Genomic DNA, 26,822 nt, shown 5'->3' on the forward strand with positions numbered 1-26,822 from the left:
CAGCGTGGCTGCACAGATAGCTCTCCAGCCCTGCTGCCTGCAGGACACCAACCCCCAGCTATAACGCAGGGTAAGATGCAGGCCCTGAGAACAGCCACAGCTTGGATCAAAGGATTCAAGCTTCCCTTTTGCTGTATGCTTAAAAAAAAAAAAAAAGATTCCCAACAATCGGCTGGAGCACACGGCACTGCATCTCTCCAACTCGAGCACTATTCCTGCTGCGACAGGGGCCGGGGCTCCCTGCTCCCATCAGCGATCAGGACGCCGTGAGCTCCGTTCCCACCCCCCCATTCTCACCCTCCTCCCCCCCCTTCCGCGCATGCGCGCTGTGCATTGCTTTTAAAAGCGCCGGGCGGGGAGCGCCGCGCAGCACCAGTTATGGAACAAGGGCTTCGCTCTGGCACTGCTGCTTGGCCGGCGGCGCCGCGCGAGGGCACTCCGCCGGGTCAAAGGCAGTGCGAGGAAAGGACCGCGCACAAAGAAGCAGGCGGACACGTCCGTGGGATCGCACAGCTTTATTGACCGCGCCGCTCGTCGTTCGGCCCCTGTAAGACACAAAGCGAGAAGGAGAGGTTACACGGGCCGTGCGGTGCAGCCGCCCCGCGGGATGCGCGGCAGCCGGGCGCTCAGATATCGGTTTCCTTCATCCGTATCAGAAGTCTAACACGCGTCTAGAGACATCAGCGCCGCCCAGCCCCGGTCGCCGCCCCCCATCCCCCAACCGGCGCTCACAGCTGGCAGCACTAACCTCCGCTCGCTGCGCCGACGGAAAGGCCGAGCTGCCGCCTCGCGCCTCTTTATAGCGCTCCCATTTCGCCCCGCCCTTGCTCGTCTCGGCCAATAGGATTCAGAGCTCAGGGCACGTGCCGGGCCGGAGGAGGTGAGCGCCCAATAGGATTCAAACCCGGGGTCACGTGCGGAGCCGTTGGCGCTGAGACGGCGGCGGGCGGAGCGGCGCTGCGCCACATGGCGGCCGGAGAGGGAGGCGCCGCGAGAAGGTAAGGCTCTGAGCGAGCCTGTGTTCGTGCTCTGACCGCCGCTTGGGGACGTTCCGGAGGAGCAGAACGCTTCTACCGCATAGAATTGCTTGGAGTTCTGTTGCTCGAACGCTTCGCTGCAGCTAAGCAGCAGCGCTTACCGATGTAGGCCCCGCTCGGAGCCCCGGCGGCGGTTCCCCCGTCCCGGGATCCCCCGGCCGTACCCCGCCCCGCCGCGGTCCCGGGGCGTCCGATGTAAATAGCTGCTTCGTGGTGGTGTGAGCATCACGAGAAAAACAGAGCCCTCGTCCTCTAACGCAGCGCTGTGCGGTTCTCCCATTGGGTTCGGTGCAGCTCACGGCAGCGTTAATGGCCGGGAGAGGCGCGCTGTTGTATCGACCTCAGGCGTTACGCTACGCAGCAGCGACTGCCGGAGCCGTGCCGACAGCCGGGGCTCGATCCGCTCCATGGGGGGAGGAACGCCGGGCTGAGACGCCGGCAGCCGCACAGCCCCACCGGGCGCACCGGCACGGCGGCACGAGCCCCGCGCCAAAGCCGGCACCACCTGCGCGCGGCCGGCGCTGACGTCGTTGGCCCGAAGCGGGCGGCCCCGCCCCGCCGCGCGGGGAGCGCCGGACACGCCGCGGCCGGCAGGCAGCGCCGCGCTGGGGGAGCGGCCGCGGTGGCAGCCATGGAGCCGCTCTGCCGCCCGCTGCTCGGCCTGGCCGCGGTGCTGCTGCTGCTCTCGCCGAGCCCCGGGGTAAGCGCGGCGCGGCTGGGGCTGATGCCGGGCTTGGGAGGGCGGGCGCGGCTCGGCCCGCTGCGGGGACGGCCGGGGGAGGCCTCGTTCGGGCGGACCGGGCCCTGTCCCGTGCGGGAGGCGGAGTGACCCGCCGGGCTGCGACGAAAGTTCGAGTGGGTCCGAGCTCGGCCGCCTTCGGGAGGGACTGCGCTCGGCGCCGCGTGCCCGCCTCGCCCGCGGTGGCCGTCAGCGCTCCGTGCCGACTGTGCGCTCTGTGCGCGGACCTGAGCGCCTCGCGCCTGACATCCCTCGAAGTATCCAAACGCGGTTCGTTTTCTTTAAAGTTACTGCTGACAGCAGGGTGAGTAAACTTTTGCCTGCTGAAGCTCTGTGGGTGGACAGTGGAACTTGTGAGGGTTCACTTCGTTGCTCTGATTGATACGGCTGTAACCGCACAGGTGGAGGGCCTTGTTTGCTTTATGAGCAGAGCCCACCTGCGCTCGTGTTCAAATGCAGACGCCTGGCAATGTGGCCCAATCCCAGCTTGGGACTCTGTGATCGTTCTTCTTCCAGAACAAAGGTAGCAACGTGTGCTGAATTTGCAGATGCTTGGTTGGTATCCAACGGAGGCTGCAGCTCAGAATTCAGAGGTGAAAGGCAAAGTGTGCAAGTTGCTGCAATGCAGAAGGTTTTAAGAAATAACCAGTTTAGTTATAAGGTATTGCATGGAGCAGAAAGAAAAGGAGCCATAGTGAAGCCATGCCAAAGTAAATGGAACGCTGAGCAGGTCGCTTACTGGAGGCAATGGTTTTAAGCAGTGTACCTTAAAATGGGTGCTGTCTGTTGCATATGAAATCAGGTGGTGTCCCAAAGTACTGGTCTGAAAGATGTTTTCCTTTGTAAGTTCTTAGGATTGGGTGACAGTATGGAAGGCCAGCTGGCATTTACTGCTTCCATTGTTTCTGAGTGCAGCCAAGTTTTACACTGTGTTCCTTCCACTGTGTTCCTTGCTTATTGTTACGTGAAGGTACAGGTGTAATGCATGGGGTTACAGTTCTGGTTAAGCAAAGCTGCAGGCTTTGTTTTTCATCTAGGATAAAATAGCTCCACTCCCATTCTTTAGAAGTAAACACACGTGGATAATGGAGCTCTGTGACAGAGCTGTTACTTGAGCAAGAAACTGGGAAGAAAAAAAAAGTGTCAACAAAAATGACATTAAAATTGTTAGTGGAGAGTGCTAATGGTTCTAGATTACAATGTTTTGCAAGGGGAACACTTGTGCAATCCACAAAGTTTTAAAAATCATACTCAATAAGAGTACTAAAAAGTATTTTAAAACTAAAAATAATTTAAAAATCAACAGATTAAAACCAGGTTCTGTGTAGTTTTTATTTGCAGAGTTACAAAAGCCTGGGTTTGGGCTCAGGCAGAGCTCCCCACTCCGGTTCTCTGGGTTTCCCTCCTCTCGGTGTCCCTCAATCTGGTATCTGATCTGGGGTTCTCCTTTTCTGTTTCCTTTCTCAGCCCAGAGCCTGGCCAGCACGAGTCCTCGCCTTCATCCCTGGCTGAGATCATTTCTGTCTTCATACATTTTCATTTCTTTGATTCTAGTCTCAGTTGCTCACAATTAACACATTTCACTGAGAAGATCTGCTCATGTCACATGAGAGAGAAATGCCCATTAAATAGGCTGACATACAATTCTTGGTATTGAGGGAGCGTAAAAAACATGAGGTTGCCTAAAGATCTGTGCAGATCGGGCTTTCTATTAATTTCTTGCAAGGCTACAGATGACGGTTTGCTGCTGCGTATTTTCTTTGATAAATGTACTTTTTATCCTGGCTTTAATAGTGCTTTCTTTTAACTTGCATGCTCCTTAAAAGGCTTTCTTTTTGTCTTTTCCTTGCAGTATGAAATCCCATCCCTTGTTATTTAAATGACAAACTGAGCAGCTCTTGGAATTGCCCTGGCAATATGTGGGAACATGTTATAAAAGGGTGACATCTCAGATGCAGCAATGAGAAGTGCAGTAGAGCCATTAGTAAATAAGCAGTCAGTATAAATATTATATACTGCTGATTTACTGCTCTCTGTAATTTGGGGGGAAAAAAAAACAACCAATAAACCAACAACCTTTTATTTCTGAGCCATGGAACAATCGTAATAGAAATGTTCCCTCTTCCCTCATGGGTTGTCTTGCAGCTGGACATCCCAAACTTTTCCCATTTTCCAACGTGGACTTGCTGCCAGTCAGAACTATTGGACTCTCTGGAATGAATCTGTCACTTAGGGCACAGAGCTGCTCTGCCTTGCTGCCTCTGGGCTGGTGTCAGTGCCGTTACATGGGGCAGACAGGCAGCACGTGGGGCTGTGCTCAACATGGAATAACCCCAGCCTTCCCCAGGTGTCGTTTCTTCTAATGTGTTCCTTACCTCAGCAGACGTTTGGCCAGTTAGCTGAAAGGTGTGAAAATCTATGCAGGACTACAGATTTCATGGAGGACATTTTCAAGAGCTAATTAATTAACGTGAATATGTTCTGAATTGCAGGTCCCCGTGGTTGCTCAATAAAACCACTCGCGTGCTAGGGTCAGGTGGTAGGTTGTTGAGGAATACAAACTCACCTTGCACACCTAAAACTACAATGGCCAGCTCTGTCCTGAAGTAACAGATTCATATATTTATAACCCTATTCTACTTATTCTGATTTGGTAGCATCTTGTGAAACTGAACAAAGCTTTGCTTTTACAGAGTGATCCTGGTGTGAGCTGGGAGCTTACAGCGCAGGGCGCTGCTCAAGGTTCCATCAAGTCGGAGGACAGTTGGGAAGGACATCCCATAGTTCTCTATTTCCTCTTGTAGTTCCTTTTTTAGCAGTTATCTTTCATACATTAACTATTACTTTTACTGAAAAACTTCTCCTGACAGTTCACTGGAGGGGATGGCTTCTCCCTGGCATGGTTTGTTATGCCTGGTGAGCTGCAGCCCATAGGCTGGCAGTGCTGTCACAGGATGGCTGTCCAGGGCCGATGGATCTTGGGCCACTGTGTGTGCTGTGCTGGGCTTTAAAAGGGACTTACTGTGCCTCCATGCTGGTTTGTCTGCTGTGCTTCCAGCAGCATCTGGTCTGGACCTCGTCTTGGAGAGGAAAGCATCTGGTGCTGTTCGTGCTGAAGCTGCTCCTTAGTAATTTTTTTTAGTAAAATGCAAATGCACTGACTGATATATATTAAACTAATTATGTATTGAGGAATGTAGGCATTTTTTTCTTGAGAGAGTATACATCTTGTCAGCTCTTTTGTTTGGTAAGCCAGGCATTAATGAGGAAGTTAGTAGAATTGAGCTGGTGGGTAGCAGGTAATTCATCCTTAATCCTCCATCAGGCCGGACAAATTACACGTGCTGTGTATGTACTCCCTTTAGACTCAGAAGAGAACAATACTAGCTGGTAACATCTAGCACCCTGCTTTGTTTACTGGCAAGCACCGAGCTGTTTCTGTGAAATCAGTGGCAGTTCTCAGAGTTAGAAGTAGAGCATCACATCCACTGTTGATACAGAGTGTTTTTCTGTTCTGTGTTTGTACATGAGAACCAACCTCCTGTGGTGTCATCCCCTGAGCAGACGTATTTCTGGGTTACACAGCGATCCCCTCCAGGAGCCCAGCAGCCTGCTTTTCTGTCAGCTCCTGCCCACAGACTTCAGGGGAGGTTGTGCAAACTCAGTGACCTGCGTTTCAGAAGGGCTGTTTTTAAGAAGATAAATTAATGGAAGAAATGACTCCTGTGGGGATCTGTTTTCTTCTCGCACAATAAAGCAAATTAGGGCACCTCTGTGCTGAGCCTTGAAAACACATGAAGTGCTGCGGTGAGCTCAGATACCATCTCTGACACTGAACTGTACCACAGGCCTACAAACAGCCAAACTTGTTCTGCAGCTTTCGCCGTCCTTCGTTTCACTCTTGGGTCATTCCGACTTGTTTGGAGTCATTTTGTTACTTTGATTTCTGAACCACCATTTGATCTGAAGATGTTTGGAGAGAGGGGAAGATTCTTACTGTAGTCAGCTGGTATCTGTAGATAAATGCCCTCGTCAGCCCCGTGCTTCAGGCTCTTACAGATTCTTAGCAAACAGTGCTTTAGAACATTCGTCAAAGTTTAACTCAGCGCATGACTGTGATTAGAAATGTGTTCTGAATTAATTTATTTTTAAAAAATCATTCAAAAGCGGTCTGCAAATAGTCTGAAAATCCTGTAAGTCCTTCTCCTGATGTCGCTGCTGTGGTGGAAGATTTTTCTGAATACAGAATGTCAGAGCACTGGAACCCATTGAATGCCAGAGAGACTCCTCAGGACGGTTTCACACAAAATAACAGAAGAGCCAAAAGAGGTTTTCCTTCTGCTTTGTGTTCTGTGCCCATGAAGTTGAGCTCTTTTTGCTCAGCACACTCACAGCCTGCCACGTTCTTGTGTTGAACTGTATCTCCTCAGTGTAAAACAGCAGTGTAAAGTCATTGCTCTCAAGGATATGCATTGCATCCCAAGTTAGACCCCATCCGCAGGCAGCACCGCGTCACAGCGTCTGCACAGCAGTATTTGTAAGGACTCTGTCCCAGGACTGAGATTATTATGGGTTTTTTGGTTTGGGTTTGAAATGGTTCACACAAAAATGACAGTTGGTTTGGCTTTTTACATACACATTTTTGTAATTTTTGTTGTTTTTCATAATGGTGCTAAGTCCAGACTTCATTTAACCCGTTAATCAATCAATTGCAAAGCTTTGTGCTAAAAATAAAATCCATTCCATATTTGCAACCTTGGTACTGCAGTCTGATAAAAGAAAAGCCTGCTTTTATTCCCAAGTCAAGGACAGGTAATTGCTTGTTCATTTTTGAGTTTTGTTTTGTGCCATCAGGTGAATAAAGCCTTGTTTCCATTCTATTATACTGGTTCCATAAGTCTTTCTCAGCTGCCTACTGGAGATATTTGACAGAACAGATCAGCAATATTGCACTGAAAAGACCAAAAAAAAGCCATGATCTCAGATCTCAGTCATACCTGGAAGGTTGCTGTGTGGTCTGTATGTGGGCAGCACTCAGGTGTTCATCTTGCTTTCTGTTGAAACTGAAAGGGAGAGCTCCTGGCTGTATCCCTGAAAGGGATGCTTGGCTGCATCGTTCAGTGTGTTGATGTGCTGGAGGGGATTCCTGTGCCTGCAGTGTACCCTGCATGTCAGGTGCATTGCCCTCAATCCCCAGTACCAGCAGTCTTTTCAAACATCAGTCATCTGGATGACAGTATTGATTACTGGTGTTTTGATGGGAGTTTCAGAGCTCACGTTTAGCTCCATCATCTTTATAACCTTGATTTCAGCACAAGCAGCAGTTCAGATGCTCCCATGTTAGGTATTAGGTCTGTGGAGCTGCAGCCAGGGGCATGCCATACACTGCGTATGAACTACGTTTGGTTTGCCTAACTGCATTCATTGGGATCTTCGTTCTACAGATGTGAAGATGATGCACACTTGTATTCAGTTCTCAATAGAAGAAAGGAAGTGAAAATGCTGAGAATATACTGATTCTGTAAGATAAAGATTCTTGTGCAGAGAATACATGTTTTGCAAGTATCTCTGCACTGAAAATAGACATTTGTTTGGAATGAGGAAGGTGTAGTGTGCAATTCTGTGATTCTGTGCTTTGTCAGTGGCCTGAGTAAAAAGCTGCATGCATTTTTTCTCCCAAATTTTACATTTCATTGTGATTTCTTGCTTGCACTCGTGCAGATATGTAGTGAGCATTGTAACCAGCTGCCTTCTGTCTGGCATTGGGCAACATCTGGCTGTTGTGGATGATGGTTAATTAGCTGCAATTAACCTGATGGGCCAATTTGTGCAAGTTGTTAAAGCAGAGCTGGAATATTCATTCAGTGGCTTTGGTTCATCTTGTTCAGTTCCCGTTTTGTAAGCAGGCAGCTTTGCACAACTGTGGCTGTTGTTCCATTTCTTGCTTTTGGCCTCTCGGTCAACAGAAGAAATTAAACGTGTGTTGCATCTTATCTAAACTGTGTGTGAGCTTAAAAGTAAGCCAGCTTTTCAACATTCTTGGGGATAGGATGAAAGAATTCCTTGTCTGTCGTCAGTCACTGCTCACTAGGAGTGTTTGGGGTTGTTTTTAGTAAAATGTGTTGTGATCCTCAGCTGCAAATTAATACATAAGTACAGAATGTTGCTGCACAAAGGCTGATTTCGTATATTAATTTTGAATACAGTCCATTCCTTCTGATTTTCATCATGATGCTGTTATCAGCACGTGTTGGAAATTCTGCTCTTCATTAATTGCTTGAAACCAGGATGATTAGCAATGAATGTGAATGTTTCTAGGAAGGCATTCAGCATTTGAGCCTTCTTTCTTTCTGCCCTGTGTGTTTTACAGTTGTCACTCCAGTCCTTTCGTTGTGGCTGGGAAGAATTGTGTGTGGTGTTTGTAAGTGATTCTTCTGGTTCTGTGCTGTCCCTCATTCTGATGCTCTAGCTACAGTTTTCCAAAGAGGCTGTTACTCCAACACCCAGGAATCTTAATTTGCATTTTCCTTGCAATAATTCTAACATGACTGGTAATTATTTTTAAAAATTTAAGTCATTTAAGACATTGCTGGTTATGTAAAATGCATACGCTTTCGTTTCATGAGCTACGGTGGGTTAAGAGTTATATTTAACAGCGAAACTTTCTAGTGGTGGCAGGTGGCACACAGATGAGCAGTGCACAAATTACTGCTTATTTGAGCTGTAACCTGGGACTCATAAATGGGAATGGGTCGGCCTTAGGGTGTGTAAGATCATCTTTAGGCAGGAAAAGTAAACATGCGATTAATGTGGGTTTTTTTCCTGCTTTGTGTACTGTAACACCTTGGAGTTATCCTCACTGATCCTGCAACTGCTTCGTAGTTCTGAGTCCTTAGTGTTGGGGTGATGTCCTTTCAATAAAATTACATGCAATGTCCAGGCTCAAAAGCTGCTTGTGTTGTAGAAATAACAGCAGGCACCTAACAGCACCGTGCCTCAGTGTGAGGAATGGAGGGGCATTTCCCCAGTGGCAGAGTAACCAGAACGCCGAGTTAAGGCTTGAGTCCTATAGCGTGAATTACTTTCTAGGGCCTATGGATGTGATCGTAGATGTGGATTTGCTTAATGCTGTTTGGGGCAGAAATGCATTAATTGGAGACCTGAGATACAGTAACACATTGAAGAGACCTCACTCCTCCTACCTTTATGCTGCTTCAATCCTAACTGCTCAGTCCTTGCTCAGAGCTGGTCACGCAGCTCCAGCTCGTCCCTCGGCTGCTGCCAGCCCTGCAGAGCAGTGCCGTTGTTTCCTATCCACCTTGTACTCAGCCCACGTTTTTCTTATCTTCTGGGGACTAAATCTTGTTAAAAGTATGTTCTGTTAGCTTCGTGGTAGTGTGGTTGTGACTCTAACACTTGCATTCTCTGTGCTGCTTTGGAGTTCCTTACGCTGGGTCTCTTCTCACATGGGCTTTGCTTCTGTTTGTTTCCTAAGTTGGCCCTATCTCTGTTTTCTCCACAGCCTAGTGCAAGAAGACTTTGGTGTAGTATTGAATATGGAGTCGGGGATAGATTACTCACTGCACGCTTGTCTGGGGGAGCTGAGTGCAGTTAGCAGTCCTTGGTGATCACAGAAAAAAAATAAATGACTGAATTCAGAAGGACGTGATTGTCTAGTCTGTGTGATGAAAAATAAAGATGATGTTCTACATAATTTACTGTCTGACAAAGCAGTAGTAAAAAAAACTGGTAAGCAGTGACATTCAGTGTATGGGTTTTTCTTTTCTAGAACACCAGCTCAGTAACTGTGCCTGAAACACTCTTGTTTGTTTCAACTCTTGATGGAAGTTTGCATGCTGTCAGCAAGCGGACGGGAGCGATCAAGTGGACTTTAAAAGAAGGTGAGGAGATGTGCTGGTGCTCTCTCTTTTCAATACTAGCAATTGACAACTCAAACTGTTGTAGAGCCTGGTAAATACTTTTTGTTTGTTTGTTTTTTCTTTCCTTTTTTTTTTTTTTGCTTTTGCTCTTTCTCCAGACTCTGAGTCAAGCTGGTGTTTCTGAAGTCACGTTGAGCTTCATATTTTCACTTGCAGGTCTTTTTCGACATTTTTGGGTTTTGTTGTTGTTTTTTTCCCCAGAACATTTCAGTTGTAGTGCTATATCTAAGTAGGTATCACGTTATATGAGAGTGAATGCCATGTGAGAATGCATAGAAGAGAGCAAATGCCGAATGGGGGTGTCATCTGGTGGGACTGTTGGCAGAGGAAGCTTGATTTTTATCCCTGACATCTCCAGCATGCAGTGGATGGGGTGCACACACATATCTTTTTGTCTAGAAACAGCACAGGTTTTCACATAAAAGAGCTGCACTCGGGTACAGAAATTTAACATTGCTCTGAGACTGGAGGTGATTCTGTAATTTCAGTTATTTTGTAGAGAGCTCTTTTTGTCTCTGTGACAAATTCAGTATTTAATACAAACTTGTTCTAGTGGGAATCTGATTACATTTAGTAGAAATAAAGAACTAAAATTTCTCTTCATGTCTGGAAATAAATGAGAAAGCAGGTCAGGTGGAAAGGAATCACAGTGATTGCATAGTTCTGCCCTGATGGAACCTCATGTCAGTTTAGTAGGTGAGCTGAAATGGTGTGAAATGAGTGGTGCTATCGGATGTATGCAATACAAACCAATTATTCTTCATTCTGAGACCATTGGTATCTAGATACAATGTGGCTAGATAAAAAGTTAACTTCACTAAGGAGCAAAAAGTGGTTTTGTAAGCACGTTCTTTCTTAAAGGATCTTTGTTGCTGGATGTGATTATATTTTCTCCCTGCTATCTCCCCTTTTAAATTTAGACCTTTCCTCCTCCTTTATATGTTGCTCTTATAGGCTGTTGTGGTTTTAACAGAAGCATTAGCTGGCTCTTACTTCTGGATTGGATGTACAGTGCATTGTCTTAAATCAGAAGGATGTTGTAAGCAGCTTTTTTTTTTTTTTTTTTTTTTTGGCAGACAGGCTTAGGAAGTGGCAGGAGATTTTTTGAGGAAGAAATAAAGGCACTTTTGTAATGAGAAGCACCTCGATCAAAGTGTGTTGCTCAAGGAAATTTTTTCTTTAAAGTGTTGCAAGACTATTGTTCAGTAGAATGGCAAGACTGGATAATCTAGTTTTATAGGACTGCCTCTTGTCTCTGTCACTGTGTTAAGTTCTATGTGCTGCCTACATAAGGTGTGTTAGGATGCTTCATCACAGTCCATGCCATCTTGTGGTGTTAAGTCCCAGAGAAATGTAACAGTGCAGATTCCATATTAATGTATGCACACAGTATTAATGTACGCACACAGCTTTTGTGTACTCTCTTTGCCAGCAGTGGGAGTGTATTTGTATGGAATTAACAGATGGGAAGTGGCTGCAGTGCAGGCTGTGTTTTGCAGGTGCTGCTGTACCCGGGCTGTCGGTGAGCCATGTGCTGTGCATTTCACGTGTGCACAGAAGTTGTTGGAGGTCACCTGCGGTGCTGTGGAGGCATTTGTCAGGAAGAGGTTTTTATCAGCACACTTAGCAGCGGTATTTAACAAAGGGCAATTCATATGCATTTTGTTTTGATTGGGAGAAAAACCAAGGTGGTGCTCTTTATCAGACAGTGCTTAAACAAACATGACGATCTTGCCATGTATGGTTTGTTTTAATGTAAGGCTGGAACTTATCTTAGGTATGCAGAGCAAATGAACCACTGGTTATCAGCACAATAATGTGTTTGGGTTTCCTGCCTTTGTGTAGTGCTGCCAAGAAGGGCAGTCTGAATGCTTGTGCTCCCCATTATGCAGGCAAAAATGGATTCAGTTAGTAGTTCAGAAATACAGCTGTATTCCTTGCAGTGATATATAGGTAGGTTGTGGACTTGTTTGCTGAGGGTACAGGTATTAATGCCTTCATTCCTGTTGGCTTCTGTGGGTCGTGCAGCCTGTCAGCTGTCAGGGCTTTGGTGGCTGAGTAACCAACTCATTCCCTGAGCTGTGGAATGGAGCTGGAGAATGTTTTCCTTCTTCATGTCAGATTTCATATTTACAATTCTGGTATCAGTGGGAGTTTGAAGAATGTGATTTTAAGTCTGTACTTTTCTTTTGTGTCTTTTTAAAAATCACCCTGTGCTACTCTTTGTAGTTCTTTAACTCCAAAGTTTAAGTTAATGAGCAGAACATTGAACTGTGATGTTCAAAGTATATTTCAAACTGTGCTCTCAGACCAAATATTTCTCTGTTTTTCTGTCAATCACAAACACGTGTCTTTCTGAACTCTTCAGTTACCTGCTTCATAAAAGGTTTTTCTCTAGGAGCTGATTCAAGGAAGAGCATAAAGTACATACAGATTTGGGTCTAGATTTAGAGCCTGCAGAAATCTTATTATGAATTGCAGTTATCTTTAGCAATCAAAAAAATCCGTGGGCAACAAAAGTTGATTTAAAAGGTTTTGATTGGTGATACCTCACGTACGACTTACTGACAACGTGGACTGGTCACAGTAAGACAGAGATATAAAAACTTTATCTATCACTGATATCCAACATGTAAATTTTAAAGGACTGCTCTGAGATCTGTAGGTCCTCTCTATTAAAAGTGGTTATTCCCAGCTGGGAAGAAATACTTGGTGCGTGACTGCTGACTAATAATGACTGTCAAAACGATTGTAGAACAGTTCTCTTTCTATCACATTTCAGAGGATGGTGGGTTACTATCTCTAACCTCATTTTCTGTAATTGCAACAGCAAGCAGAGATGACACGGTTTTAAATTGGCCCATTAGCCCAAATGCTATGAAAGGGCCTCAGGTCAGGAAATGGTTTCCTGCAGCTCATTCCAGTGAGGCAGGAGTTTACTCACTTGCTATTTCAGAATCTTCCACTTCTCCTTTTTCAGTTATTGGTTTTGTTCTATCTAGAGGCACATTACGGCGATGAAAATGTGCAGCTCTGTCTTGTGCATTAAAAAAGGCTTGTTCTTGACTTGGTTGAGGGGCAGATTTTGGCTTAATCACGTTTGTGAAACATGGAACAAAGTCAAAGGGCCATTGTTTCGTGTTGCGGTTTCAAAAATTTTATCTATGGCTCTTTTCCATATATGTATGCAAAATATGGTGAGTAATATAGGCACAAATAATTTCTGGTCATAATGCAACCACGATTTTATAGGGACATCTACTTGCACAGGTCAGAATGCTCGGTTCAGTGGAGTATAGCTGAGCCCAGTAATTGCCAAAATGTCTGGACATAAATGACACTAACAAGTTTCCAGTGACGGCTTTGCTTTTGAGCACAGTCTTAGAGCTCTAGGCTAAATCTTTACAATTTAGAATCAGTCCTTTTAATTTGTTTTTTCAGTCTAAGTTATTAACAAGTTAAAATCAAAGCTTTTCAATTCTTAACGAATAATGACTTTGTAATTTCATAATGACACAGAAAAAGGTACCAGCCATCTTAACAGTGCTTTTATTCTTCACGTGCCCTCGAACTTCCTGTGCTTGGGGGGTGCAAATCTGCTAAATTAATTTGCCGAGGAGTGGCAGTAATTTCACAAATGCATGTGTCTATTTACACATATGTGCATTACCAGGGCTAAATGCCAAACCTGGTGTGTGTTGGTAGGATGTTAATAGCAGAGTGGTTCACATGCTCTGCCTTAGTGGAGTCTGCAGGAAAAAACAATTGGAAAACCGTGGAAGTGTCTATAGAAATGTCAGTCTTTCATTGAGAACTGGAGGTATGTGCAGGACGGTGTCTTCCTTGCTAACTCATGGTTCCATACTTCATTTTGATTTTGATGACTTTTTGTTGGGAAACAGAAAGCTTTTGGGCAAGTTGTGCCAAATGGTTTGTGTAGGATATTGCAAGAAATTTGGTTTTCCTCTTGGACAGGGAGTGGAACTGTAGGGAGGGGCAGATGGATTTAATCAGGTTTATCACATTTTCTCTGTGAAGTTTTTGTTCTGATGTTGAATACTTGCCGCCTTGTTCAGTGGTTGTTATCGTTTGTTGGCATTGGAACAGATCAGGCCTATTAGAAAGACTTACCTAATTACAGGGAGCAGTTGTTGAGGGAGATTTGGAAAGCAGGGTATGTGATTCCAGTCTCAGCATGTTAACTCTCAATTGCTGAGCTGCTGAAGAGAAAAGAAGGCCTCTGAGTTCTGCAAGAGTGTCTTCCATTTGACTCAGCGTGGAGCAGAAGGTGACCTCAGTTCCAAGATGATTCACTGTGGCTTTTCACTGGTTGGTATTCAGGTGGATGAAAGCTATTGCAGGACCTGACAAAAAGTAAATTAAATTCTCAAGTTTCTTTTATCTCTGAGTGAATTCTTATTTCAAAACAAACTTTGCAATAAAAGTGGACTATGTCCCAGACCACGTGAAGGTGAACAGGAGGACAGACATGAACTCTGTAGGCCCGCACCCCGAGTTCAAGATAATGTAAGTGTGAAGAAAGTGAGAAAATGTACATCACCCCCGTAGCTGGGGTTGTAGGGAGGTGTCTTTCTAGTGAGCTTTCCAGGTGGAAAGTGCCAATAGTGAACATTTCTGTAACTTTAGGAAAAAAAAAAAACTTCCTCCATCTGTGTTCATTCATTGCAAATTGTCCCTTCAGTGGAAATGAATCAGGACTGCGTGCTTGGATACAAAATGCTTTCCAGCAGTTTATATACATCACTTAAATGTTGCAGGAAGCCACAAGAGTTACCAGTGTTCTGGCTTCTGTGCCATTAATACTGCAGAATTGTTCTGCTGCTTCGTAGCAACGACGTAATCTGTTCTATCTACCACTTTATCATTGTTACTACTTCCAATTCAGTTACTGAGAACACAAAAAGGAAGATTTCAATTTTTTTCCACTTCTGATGAAGCACCATTCTTGATATTGAAGACATGATACTAGAGAAGAAAAGTCTGAAGACTAAAGTGAGCTTCATGCTTCTGTATGGGCACTCATTGAGCAGCTTGGAAGCCTTTATTTCATATACTCTTGATACACAGGAGTGTTTTGGGAAAGCTCAGTGCATAAGCTGAGAAGACATTTGTGGATTTCTTTTATGATCACTGAAAGCGCAGAGTGAATTTGTTGGTGAAATTGTTATGACTGACAACTTTCCAACAGCTTCCAGAAATAGAAAGTTGAAGTAAAAAGCTCAGTGCAGTTTTGCATGTGTGTGTGTGCATTCTTTTGCTGATTCTCTACATGTTCAAGAGAATCAGTAAAGTTGCAGAACTCCTTTGAGGCGGTTGGAGCAGGCTGGGTCAGTGCTCCAGTGCAATGGATTGCCCACTCCTAGGAAGTGATGCGATTTAAGTCCAAAGATGCTGTGCTTTTCATTCTCTGTATTTTGAGTGCAAGGAGAGAATTACAGGAAAGCGTGAGTAACCAGGTTCTCGTGCAAATGTTAACCAGGCTCGGCTGTGAGCAGGCTGATCTGCCTTCTGGTATTTCCTGTGCTTGTTGGGGATTCCCTGAACCTTATCTGAAAAAGCTGAAAAGCTGCTTGGGGAGGTGGCAGTCTGTCCTCTTCTGCTGTACAGTGCGTGTTGTGTTGTATCAGCAATAACAGTTAGACAGTGTGGAGCCTCATTCTGCTACCATGTTTTGTACCAATATTTCACCTAACAACTTGACATATTCAGAGAATAGGCTGTGCTTTTTATTAAAAATACAAGTTTCCAGGAGAGTTTTGGACAATCAGCTATCTTTTGCTTCGCCTAGGCTGACTAGAGGGCAGTGTATAAAGCAGTCTGCATTACTGTACTTGCAGAATGCATACATAGTCAGTTATCACCTCAAAAACAAGTTGTGCAGCTTTGTTATCATGAGAGATCACTGGAGGAGGTGCTCACAGATAGGACCAAGTTGCAGAGGCACAGTTGGTGACGACTGTTGTTGCCATCCTCACCACAGGCGGTGGTTTATTTTTTCCAAGTGAGCTATTCTGCGTGTAATCAGTTCATCGAGAGACTTGCAAAGTTTATTTGGCTTTTTACCTTTTGCAGCATCTGCAGCACTGGCATTAAATCTTACCCTAACCGAGGCAGGTGCCATTTTCTGCTGATGTATGGTGCTGTTTCTTTCAGGAAGCAGAGGATTTAACTTCCCATGAAGCACTTATGGTTACGAAACCCCTACCCTGTGGTCGTTAACGTGTCTTTCTCACTTCAGCTCATTTCAGCTGGACTCATGGCTACTTGCTTTGGGTACTTCGACCTGGGCTCATCTCCAGAGCTGAGTCCCTTTGTGTAATGGTCATCTAATGCTTTTCCTTTCTTGCATTTCTTTGGTAGATGAGAGATGATGCAAGTCACCATTTGCACTGCATTAGATGTCCTAAAGCTTGTGGAATACATGAAGTAAACACAGAAATAATTGGCATAAGATCTGCTGTAAGTTTGGGTCCTCCAGCATTCCCTGAAACCAGTTTCTTCCTGCAAGGGCTAGTAATGAATTGCTTGATGCAGATCAGTGGAGTAGTGTGATCTGTAGGAGTAGATACAGGATGATAAACCCCTCAGCTTGTCTGTCTGAATGTTGTTAGTTGTTTGTAAGGACTTCTGATGTTTGCTTCTGTTTTCAATAAATTAAGTGGATTTCTGGATGTGATTTGGAGCTGTACACTTGCATATCATTCCCATCTTACATCAATAAATACCGATAGCAGTAATAATTCATTACTGAAAGAAAAATTGTTCAAGGTAGGTTGTGTGAATAGATATGAGGGCCAGGGATAGGTGACAGTACCAGCTGGATTGTTTCAGCTTTTTGCTGCCCTATGATTGAGGCTTGGGTACCAGCTGATGTGAGTAGGCTGTTCTTCTGCCTCTTTTGGGGCCCACTGTAGGAGTGGGGAAATGGCCCAAAGTCCACATGTACTGCTGAGGGGTGTGCCCTCCACTGGCACACAGCATCAGAGGGGATTGGTTGGGATGTGGGGAGGGACTGCACAGTATGCACAGCCTCCCTGCTAACTGTAGCTTGTGTTTAAGGAAAATAGGTTGCTGAAGGCTGTGTAATGACAGCAGTTGCTGCATATTATGGTGAGTTGCCTCCTGGGCAACCAGTGCTCAGAAATCACATGTTGCTGACAGCAAGACTCTCATTAGCATGTATACAAGCAGTTCTAACAGACTGTATGCTCTGTCCAAGAGTGAAATAAGAAAACTCAAGGTACAGTAGAGAACTGCTGTCTCATCTAAGTTTCCTTCCATCAGTAGCTGGGGAATGGTGTGGATAAAAGTAAGCAAAGAACTTCAAAAGCTGTAAGCACTTCTCAGATGCTGTGCACTTTTTCATGTTACAAATGTGGCTACAATCAGACAGGGCTCACTGAGGCTGCTGGGGTGGCTCCTTGCAAACTCAGTGCATCAGCCATTCGAAAAGGAGCAGAGTTGAAGGAACCAAATAGCCAGTATTACGACTTTTCTTTCTTCTGTTTATGCAGATCCTGTACTGCAGGTGCCAATACATGTGGAAGAGTAAGTCTGTTTCTTTTCTGCCATTTATTGCCTGTTTGCTTTTCAGTGGCATGTTGAAATTGGGTTTATTTTGAAACAAAATCATGTGTGTTCTTGGAAGGTGTCATACCTTGTGCATGTGAACTTTAAGTTGTTTGGAGAGCTGATATGAAAGAATGTAATCAGCAACATACAGTTCTCATGACACTAAGATGAAACCTCCTGTCTGCAGATTGTTCTTTCTCAAGTCTTTGATCAGGTTTAGCGATTACGTGTGATCACTGCCAGAGTCTTAATTGAGCAGCTTTGAAAGTGATAGAGACAGACAGCGAGTGATCTCTGGGTTTTGTACTTAATCTCTCTAAATAAAAGACTAAAAATAGTGAAGCATTGGAAACCCAAACCACAGCTGCTATCAGAATCTTCAGTTGAAACCCTCACATTGCTGCTTCAGTCATTCCTCCAGCACAGCCATCAGCTTTCGCTAGAAAATTTGGGGCTTTAATTTTATATCTCTGTAGTGTGTGGTAAAATCCTTTTTATGTGTGTGTGGTTTTGTTTTTGAGTTTGGCTCTTTTGGGTTGGTTTTCGTTGTTTTGTTTGGTGTGTTGGTTTTTTTTGTTTGTTTGTTTTTGCTATTTGGGTGAGGACTTTCATTTCCCTCTTAAAGTTACTGAGTTCTGACAGCTGTTCCTTATCCATTATGCTCCCTGATTTTGTTTGGTTAGGTAATACAAAGTCAAAACATACAGTGTTAGAAGGACTTAGATGAACTTCTCTGGAAAGCTGGTACTGACCATAGTTGCTTTCCTGTTGTCTGAGAAGCACAGTACTTCTTTTTTTAATCATTTTTAATTGCTGTTTAAATCCTAGGCCAGCATTTCTTCCAGACCCAAACGATGGCAGTCTGTATACGCTTGGTGGCAAGAATAACGAAGGCCTGACTGTAAGTGTCCTTTGGAGATTGTCTCACAGGTTTCAGGCGAGTGCCCCAGTCAGACTCACACAAACAATCAGTCTCCGAAGCAACTTTCTGCTTTCTCAACAGTACTGGTTTTGTATTGTTCAGTGGACTTGTACCAGTTTTTTGGAAAACCTTGATCACAGCAAAACCAGACATCTGTCATATGTGCAAGTTTTTAGACTGATCGTACTCTCGTGTTCTTTTGCTATTGCTTTTGCAGAGCAGTAACATACTTTCTAAGAGTGGAATGTTCCCACCTTCCTTGTGACCATCAGGAAATCACTGTCACTTGAAAATACCAGCAGCAGACAGTTTGTTTTGTCCACTCGTCCTGTTGTATTGAAACTTGCTAAAATAATGATGGTGACAATTTATATTTCTGTGGTATTATCCAAATAACATTCCATCTCTGTACAACCAGATGGGAAAGGTGTGCCCACAATAATACAGACTAGATACAATTCTTTCACCTCAATACTTAGTTTTCTAGAACCATCCAGCAGATAGGATTAATGTATGTTCTTTGCTGACACCTGTAGAAGATGTCTTAGTTTTAGTAAGCAGACAAAAATGCTGACCCTTTCAGAACACTCACCAATCTGTGTAACCCACAGATGTCAGCAAACCTTGGGCTTTATTTTTAAATCTTGTGATGAAACTCATAAAATGATTGGCTTCCCAGAGTTTTCCTTTCTCTGGAAGCTGTTACAATTTCCTTTAAGAATTTTAATATTCTTAAATATTTCAGTATTTACTCACCACTCATGTTCCCCATAGCACAGCCAAATCATAACTTGCAGAATGAGCCCTGATTCTTTTCCTGGGCGAATCCAGGAAGCATCTTAACAAAGTTTTCTTTGTTCTGTTAATCTCCCTTCTTGAACTGAAGTAATCAAATTTCTGTTTGGAATCACTGTTACAAGCAGTGTAAGTTCCACGAGTAAAAAAGGACTGATCTTTGTTATTAGTGTAGCTTGTCCATTACTCTTGTAACCTCATCCTTATAAAAGTCTGTTAACACTTAATAAGAATCTTTGCCCATCTTCTAACTGCAGTACAGCCTTGGCAGTATCTCAGGAGCTGTCTGGTCAGAGATTACTGCTTCACCCTGACAACAGTTTCACCTGTATGAAGTTATCTGGCCTTTTAATTGTTACTGTAAGAGAAACATCTTACATCCCTTACAAGTGAGGCAGTTAAGCATAGTATGCTGAAAGCTGGACAGCTGCTAAGTGTTGATGGTAGGCCTTAAAAAGAGTCTTTGCCTCCAAATCCCTCTGCTGCAGGTCTCTTCCTGCATTTCTCCTGCTGTAAGCTTGCTGAGCCAGGCCTCTGGCTGTTCTGAGTTTTCAGAGGAGGGCCTTGATCTGAGCTTTTGGATTATCAGGCACTGCAATAATACAAGCAAATAATTAAAAATTGTCATTTGAGATTTTCAAAGTTTTCTGGCTACTCTTTTCTATGAACAGGAGCAAAGACTTACCACAGTAATGTTAATAAGCTTTTATTGTTTTTCTTTTCCCCAGAAACTTCCATTTACCATCCCAGAGTTAGTGCAGGCATCTCCCTGCCGCAGTTCAGATGGGATCCTTTACATGGGTGAGCTCAAGTTAAAGCTTTTTTAAAATTGTCACATATTCAGCAACCATAAAGTCCCAGGCAGACTACATGGAAATGTTTTACTTTGGGTATTAATAGTAGTTTTTCACCAATGTTTCTGATGACAGAAAATTGATTTAATATAAATTGAATTGCTGAAAATTGAAAAAACAACTTTTTCTGAAGGAGAGAATAGTTGTTCTGAGCAGTGAGCAGCCTGTATGGTTGGGTTTTTTGTATGTTTTTCTCACTTCTATAGGTGCTCTCACAACAAGAAGTGATTTCTGCTTAGAATCAGTAATAAATGTTATTGTTTATAGTACAGTGATTGCATTAGAAATCTTACTGCAGCAGGGTTGGACACATTCCCCTATCTGAGATACAGTCGTGTCACTTATGTATAATAACAATTTTGTGTCTGACTTGGCCTGTGTCATTCTAATTGCAGGTGGATTTGGGTTGAGGAAGGGAGGAGGAAGGACAGTTTGTTTATGACAGCAGTAGATGTGTGAAGGATCAGGATGAACTTAGTATTGTTTTTTAATTTGAAGATCCAGTGCCTACTTCTGGATCTCCACTTCATGTTGCTCCATTAAAAGGGTGAAAAATGTCCAGATGAGCTTCTAAGCTAGACATGTCTATGTTAAAGTTGAAGAACAACTCATGGTCGTGGCTCTTGTGTAGTCTTAATAGGATTACAGTCCTTGATCGATTTGGAACGTGTGATCCCTCATCATTTCTTTCATCTACTGGCCTTCCACCGTAGCTCAGAGGGTTTTTTGCACTGAGAATTATCTTAGGAGTTATACAGCCAGTTGTACTTACCTTTCTGAATACTGGATTTAGTTGTTGATGTCAGTATTTGGAATTGGCCATCAGCGCTAACAGCAGAACTTAAGCCTGACTGAAAGACACCATTTTATTTAAAATGCTCATTCATGCTGAGCTCGTGAGCCTCCTAAAGAAAAAAGAATGAAAAACTTAACGGAAGTGCAATTTTCCAACTGAATGCTTCAACTATGATTTCAGGCAAAAAGCAAGATATTTGGTATGTGATTGATCTCATGACTGGGGAGAAGCAACAAACCTTGACTTCTTCATTTGCAGAAAGTCTTTGTCCATCAACATCCCTGCTGTATCTTGGGAGAACAGGTCAGATGCTACTTTTTTCTGCAGCTTAGAATTTTTCCTTGTTGTTTTTGTTGCAGTTTTTGAAGATTAGAATGATAAGAAATGACCTTGTGATGATGTTTTCAAGTTTATGTCTTGGAATAATGTCTGTAAATTATAATTTTAGACTATATTATCATTTATAATTTTACTTTTTTTTACTAATGTGTTGTCTTTAACCACTAAATGGTTCTTTATTAGGAGTGTGGGGAAAATGAAATGCAGAGCACAGTAAGCAGGGTGTGGTGTTCTGAGCTGTGTCTCACATTTGCAGTGACTGCTTCTGTACTCCATAGGCTTTTTTGCTTCACAAACTATGTATTTTTTAACAGAGTACACAATCACAATGTATGACACCAAGAAGAAGGAGCTGAGATGGAATGCCACCTATTTTGATTATGCAGCTACTCTGCCTGATGAAGACGTAAAATATAGTAAGAATTTAATTGCAGTCTAAATATATTCTTTTTTTTCTATAATGAATAAGTTGACTAAATTTTGAAATTGATATCAAAAATTATCAAAATCAAGTTTTTAGCCTTTGGCTTAATGTCTCAAGCCTGTTAGTTTCAGGTCAACGCAACCTAGAAGGTACAGGCTTTGCAGATATGACTCTTAAAAGTGAAAAATGGCAGGAGAGGAAACCTGAACTGCAGTGCACAAACACTGGAACAACTCTGTTGTTTTTACCCAGAGCGTGGGACACTTACAGTTAGTTTATCTTCCACGGTTGAGTTTACATTGAGGTTAATCAAAATGGAGTCTGCAAGGACTGCCTGTTTTGCACTCAGAGTCGCAGAGCAGCTCTGCAGGGCTGTCTTCTCAATCCTGATGCAGAACAGAAGATGGCAGAGCTTTCAGTTATTCAGCAAAAGACTTCTCAGTCACTTCTCACCCATGAAAGCTCCCCTTTCAGCGTATGCTGAAGACATGATCTGTGTGTTAGTTAATCTGTAGGTTTAGTGCTCTACAAGACTTGCTGTTGTACTTGCTGAAGAGGTGAGAGCTAAATGTGGTTTTCCTGCTGTCTGACTGAACCAAGCTTTTATCAGTTTAACTTAGACTGCTTTTCATTTCCAACGTAAGATACAGTGAACTCCACAGTTACATGGGGCTTGTTAATGTGTATTACTGAAATTGCATGTAAGCAGCAATCCAGATAATCTCCTATACATTTGTATGTTGTAGAAATGTCCCACTTTGTGTCTAATGGAGATGGACTGGTGGTGACTGTAGACAGTGAGTCTGGGGACGTGCTGTGGATTCAGAATTACGCTTCTCCTGTGGTAGCTTTTTACATCTGGCAACGTGAAGGATTACGGAAAGTTATGCACACAAATGTGGGGATAGAAACTCTGCGGTACTTGACATTCATGTCTGGGGAGGTCGGACACATTACCAAGTGGAAATATCCTTTTCCAAAGGAAACAGAGACCAAGAGCAAATTAACGTGAGCATGAGTATTCCTGTTGTTCTCATTATCTATTAGTCAGGTTTTGACAGCGGCCCTTGCTCTCCAGCAGTGATTGTATTTCTTATTTGATCTCCTACTGTCTAAAGGCAGAGACACACAAAAAATCTTCTACTTAGCAAATGTGTTCCTTGTTTTTATCAGATGTTTTATGTTGGCTTAATATTTTTTAATGTGGAGCCTTTCATTCAGATGCCTAGCATTTTGGCAAATATCGATTTCAGTAACAAATAACAAATAAGAAATGACTAATTATGACAAATAGCTGTGCTTTCGTAAGTAAAAGGAATGGGTTGATCACAGCACTTCAGTTTATGAATCCGGGGTTTTCAAGAAGTAAATATTGATGATTTTGGACATGGATGCATTGGTTGTGAATTAGGCTTTAGCTAACATGGTAAAACATCCATTTATCTATTTCATTTTTACATACTGCTTCCTTTCCAGACCAACTCTTTATGTAGGGAAATACTCCACGAGTTTGTATGCATCGCCATCAATGGTGCACGAAGGAGTAACGGTTGTGGTAAGTTGAGAGCTGCAAGAGATGCATGGCACCTGCTGAAAATTGCCTTGACAGAATTAGCATTGCTCTAGGATTAAAAAAAAACAATTAAAGTTGAAATTAAATGCTTTGAGTAGAAAGACATAATTTCAACAAAATGCACAGAAGTATTTTAAAGTGCATTTTTCTCATTTCAAATGAGAAATAGCCTCCATGTATCTAAAACAGATATTTTGAATGCATCTGGAATTCTGAGATTTCTTCCATTAAAGCACGATGCACATTCCTACATAAAATGGTTCTGTAAGTCCCATTCTGTCCTGTAAGTGAAGATCATCTGAACTGATGAAGTTTGTTCCAATATTGAAAAGGGCTCCTTATTAAAATAAAAAATAATACTGATGGTTGTATGTTTGCAGAAATTAGGTTTTAAATTGCAAATTGGAATCAGTAAGCATGTGGCAAATTGAATATTTAATGAAAAAAATGGTAGTAAGTGTTAGAAGGCATGGCCATCTTTCCAAAATAATTTCAGATGCTGCAGAGATGTGGCTGTACTCATTAGGTCGTGTGCCAGGAGAGTTGGGCAGGAGTGAACCAGGGGTTGCTGTGCAGTACTGGTGCATCTTGGTTACTGTTAAATCTTTCATTTTTTCTTCATCAAAATTACTCCCTCTTGATAGGAAACTGCTCACAATGGCTATCCAAACAGCAGATAAGGCTCCTGTTTCACTTTTCTAAAAAGAGAGAGTAATCGTATCTCCTAGGCAACGTGTAGCTTAGAAGGTCTAATGTCCAAGGCTGCAGAAGCATTTGCTGAGGGCATAAGGGGCAGTGTTTACTTATGGTGACTTTGTGGCCAGTTTTTGCTTTGCCACCAATTCTGACCCTCCATTTTTTAATTTGTTTGCCTGCTGAAATATTCTGGAGATACACTGCATCATTAATTATAATGATAATCTCTCTTTCTAGCCCCGTGGCAGTGCCATACCTTTACTAGAGGGTCCAAAAACAGAAGGAGTCACAATCGAAGACAATGGCGAATGTGTTATCACCCCCAGTACGGACTTAAAGTTCTCAGGCAGACTGAAAGGAAAGAACAAACTCAGCTATTGGAACGACTTGCTGTTAATAGGTACGTGAGGTCTCTTTCTCAGCCCGTCTGCCTTTCAGGCAGGATTCCACTGCCAACTGCTGGTGGCTGTCCTGCTCCAAACCTCAGAGCTGTTCTCAGCTTCTGCACATCAGTCATGACTGCCTAACCTGAGACAATTACTGAATTCTAGTAATACTTGGCGCTTTGTCCCCTTTAGAATATGCATTAATGTTTTTAAGTAGATGTCTGGTGGTTGTTTTTTACAAGGCATCTGATCTGCTTCATTCATGACAGAGAATGAGGAGTGATCAGAAAGTTGTTTATTGCTTATTTTGCCCCCTCATCCAGAGGGGGGTATAAGGTAGTTTATTGTACCCATTGCTATAAGTACTGTATTCTGGTTCCTTCAGATTTCTGTTTTATTGTGCATAGTATTACTTTAATTCTCATTGTAGTGATCAGAGAGTTGTTTATTCCCCATTTCACAAATGGAGGAGTAAGACATTGACAATCACAATAATGAAGTGTCAGCCTATTCTGCGTGTCCCAGGTTCCAAAATCTCAGAATTGACTTTTCAGAACACTTAAGAATTTTGCTTCAAAAAAACCCGAACTGAATGGCAGAGAGTTCTTGAAGTGATACAAGTTTATAATTTGTAAAAGCCATAACTGACATCTATGACAGGGACAGGAATGCAACTTCCATCTGCTGTACCTGCTGCCTTTTCTTTCTGTGATGCTGTCCACTTCTCAGAGTATGTGAAGCAGTTCTTGTTGAACAGCTCTCATTCTTCCACCACGCTCTGCAGTGAATGATTGGTGCCCTCCATCTTTCCCCTCTTTCCTGCTCTATACATTATGAGGAATCTTCCTCTAATTGCAGATGTTAGCTCAGTAGGTTCTTCCTCTTTGCACTTACTTGGCTAATACAAGCCAAAGGAGTGTGAAGAGCAATTGCAGTTGAGTGCAGGATCAATTCTTCTTTCCTTTTTCTGCAGTGTGATCCTTGGAACCATTTTAAATCTCAAATGTGATCTTTGCTCCAAGGCCAAATCACAAAGCAAAACTAACTTGGGAAGGAGCCAGCTGTGAGGCATTGTAATGTGTATTCCTGTTATGGTCACAGAGAAGCTCATCAACCAAATTCACAGTCAGTGCTTCAGTAGAGACCTCTTAGTGACTGCAGTGGCAGAACAGAGGGAAAAAAAAACGTTTTAAGCTCATCTTGTACTTTGATAGACTTTGTGTATCATCTTTCATCTACGTTCTCCATCAAAATTTGAACATGTGTGTTTTATTTTAAGGGCACCATGAAACTCCGTTATCTGCCCCTACAAAGATCCTGGAGAAATTCCCAAGCAACTTACCTAGGAGGCCTGAAAATGTGATTCCAGCTGACTCTGATAAAGTCACTATTGAAAAGGTTTGTGGTGAGGATAATCGTAAGATTTTATGATTAAAGAATGTAGAGGAATAGAAGCTGTGAAGGGACTTAGAAAAAAAAGCATATCAGTGTCCCAGTACCCATGAAGACACTGAATCACAGAATCACTGAACTAAAAGACCATTCTCTGCCTCATAGGTTATTGACATAGTTGAAAGTTCTGCAACAGAAGTGCCTCCTGCTGTTCCAAAGGATATTGAGGAGAAACTTGCTCAGCCTATTGCTCGGCCAGAAGCTCCTGTGGACTCTATGTTGAAAGACATGGCCACGATCATTCTCAGCACTTTTCTACTTGTGGGCTGGGTGGCATTTATCATCGCCTATCCAATGGTAAAGCTGACTTGTCTTGATGGGGTTTTCTGCTTTGGGAGGATCAGTTGTATTTGTGAGCTAACCCCAAGAAGAGATGCAGGAGTTAGGAAATACTGTAATTTTTTTTTTCCCCTCCTGACTTTAACTCCCAGCTGTGCTGGGGGCTACAAAGGCTATATATCTGATAGAACAGTCTTTCCACTGACATATGTGCCAATGCTGGAGGTTTTTTTTTTCATTCTACAAATTCTGTTTTTTACATCCGTTAACTCTTTTTCACAGACATCATCTTAACATCAGGGGCTTTATTCCCCATTTGCTCACCTGAACTTCTGTCACGTTTTCTGACTTGCACCTGCAGCAGGATAAAGGTGTTAAAAGGCACCTAGTTAGCCTAAGTCAGCTTTTGCCATATTAACCAATCTGTTGTGACTGTGCAGCTTTGCTGTGAAAGCTGACAATGAAAATGAGAACATGAGGAAAAGCTCCTTTAGTTCTCCAGCTTACTTAGCTGGCAGTATTATAAGAAAGTTTTCCCCTATCTTTTGGATGTATCTATGCTAATAGCTGAAGTGTTCCTTTTAAGTAAGAAATTTCACTCTTTCACTTATGAACTGAGATCCTCTTTCAGAGTGTACATCAGCAACAGCAAAGACAGCATCAGCTGGAAGAGAAGATACAGCTCTTGCAACAACAGAAGCTGCCCTTTCGTGCTCCCAGTGATCTACCACCAGAAGATTTCTTGGACACCTCCTATGGACAGACAGACAGCTCTGCTACCAGCACACCAAATATGTCACCCAAAGCATCAAACCATTCTGCATATTCCAGCATCTCCACATCTGATGTTGGGAGCTGCCTTTCTACAGAGCAAGAAGAGGGAGGTAACGTAAATCTAGTGCATTTGATTGTGAATGTCTGTATTTCCCAACTCTGTATGATGCCACGGCACAAATAAATCCTTACTGATGTACTTCATATATAAAACAGCTGAAAC

The 26,822-nt window shown here is 43.2% G+C and overlaps 1 protein-coding gene, 1 long non-coding RNA gene and 2 other non-coding genes across 8 annotated transcripts in view; 1 reads left to right on the top strand and 3 right to left on the bottom strand.

The window, feature by feature from the left end:
• Window positions 1–142: 142 nt before the first annotated feature.
• On the bottom strand, window positions 143–884 carry LOC116232445 (uncharacterized). The gene is made up of 2 exons (XR_004167696.2): window positions 749–884; window positions 143–545 (listed from the first exon to the last, which is right to left on the bottom strand). It is a non-coding gene; the product is annotated as an uncharacterized LOC116232445 (long non-coding RNA).
• On the bottom strand, window positions 325–459 carry LOC116232685 (small nucleolar RNA SNORA76). Its single transcript, XR_004167742.1, has one exon. It is a non-coding gene; the product is annotated as a small nucleolar RNA SNORA76 (small nucleolar RNA).
• LOC116232683 (small nucleolar RNA SNORD104) lies at window positions 625–687 on the bottom strand. Its single transcript, XR_004167740.1, has one exon. It is a non-coding gene; the product is annotated as a small nucleolar RNA SNORD104 (small nucleolar RNA).
• A 30-nt stretch (window positions 885–914) lies between the features above and the next one.
• ERN1 (endoplasmic reticulum to nucleus signaling 1) overlaps window positions 915–26,822 on the top strand; it is a 32,048-nt gene continuing 6,140 nt past the window's right edge. For 3 of the 5 annotated variants that reach the window (XR_016459085.1, XM_031598764.2, XM_090121940.1), the window contains exons 1-13: window positions 1,607–1,737; window positions 9,566–9,677; window positions 17,252–17,285; window positions 18,138–18,210; window positions 19,755–19,827; window positions 20,857–20,979; window positions 21,330–21,431; window positions 22,186–22,447; window positions 22,916–22,994; window positions 23,946–24,108; window positions 25,374–25,492; window positions 25,652–25,843; window positions 26,457–26,709. Coding sequence is in view for 4 of the 5 variants with exons in the window: in XM_031598764.2 (XP_031454624.1) it covers window positions 1,669–1,737; window positions 9,566–9,677; window positions 17,252–17,285; window positions 18,138–18,210; window positions 19,755–19,827; window positions 20,857–20,979; window positions 21,330–21,431; window positions 22,186–22,447; window positions 22,916–22,994; window positions 23,946–24,108; window positions 25,374–25,492; window positions 25,652–25,843; window positions 26,457–26,709 (1,654 nt within the window). In the remaining variant the exon portion in view is untranslated. Of the gene's footprint in view, window positions 999–1,606; window positions 1,738–9,565; window positions 9,678–17,251; window positions 17,286–18,137; window positions 18,211–19,754; window positions 19,828–20,856; window positions 20,980–21,329; window positions 21,432–22,185; window positions 22,448–22,915; window positions 22,995–23,945; window positions 24,109–25,373; window positions 25,493–25,651; window positions 25,844–26,456; window positions 26,710–26,822 lie in introns of those variants that run through there. The other 2 variants (XM_031598766.2, XM_090121939.1) reach the window with 2 other exon arrangements.

The sequence above is a fragment of the Phasianus colchicus genome, chromosome 20, assembly GCF_987193195.1.
Source record: "Phasianus colchicus chromosome 20, bPhaCol1.hap1.1, whole genome shotgun sequence".
Classification (NCBI taxonomy): domain Eukaryota; kingdom Metazoa; phylum Chordata; class Aves; order Galliformes; family Phasianidae; genus Phasianus; species Phasianus colchicus.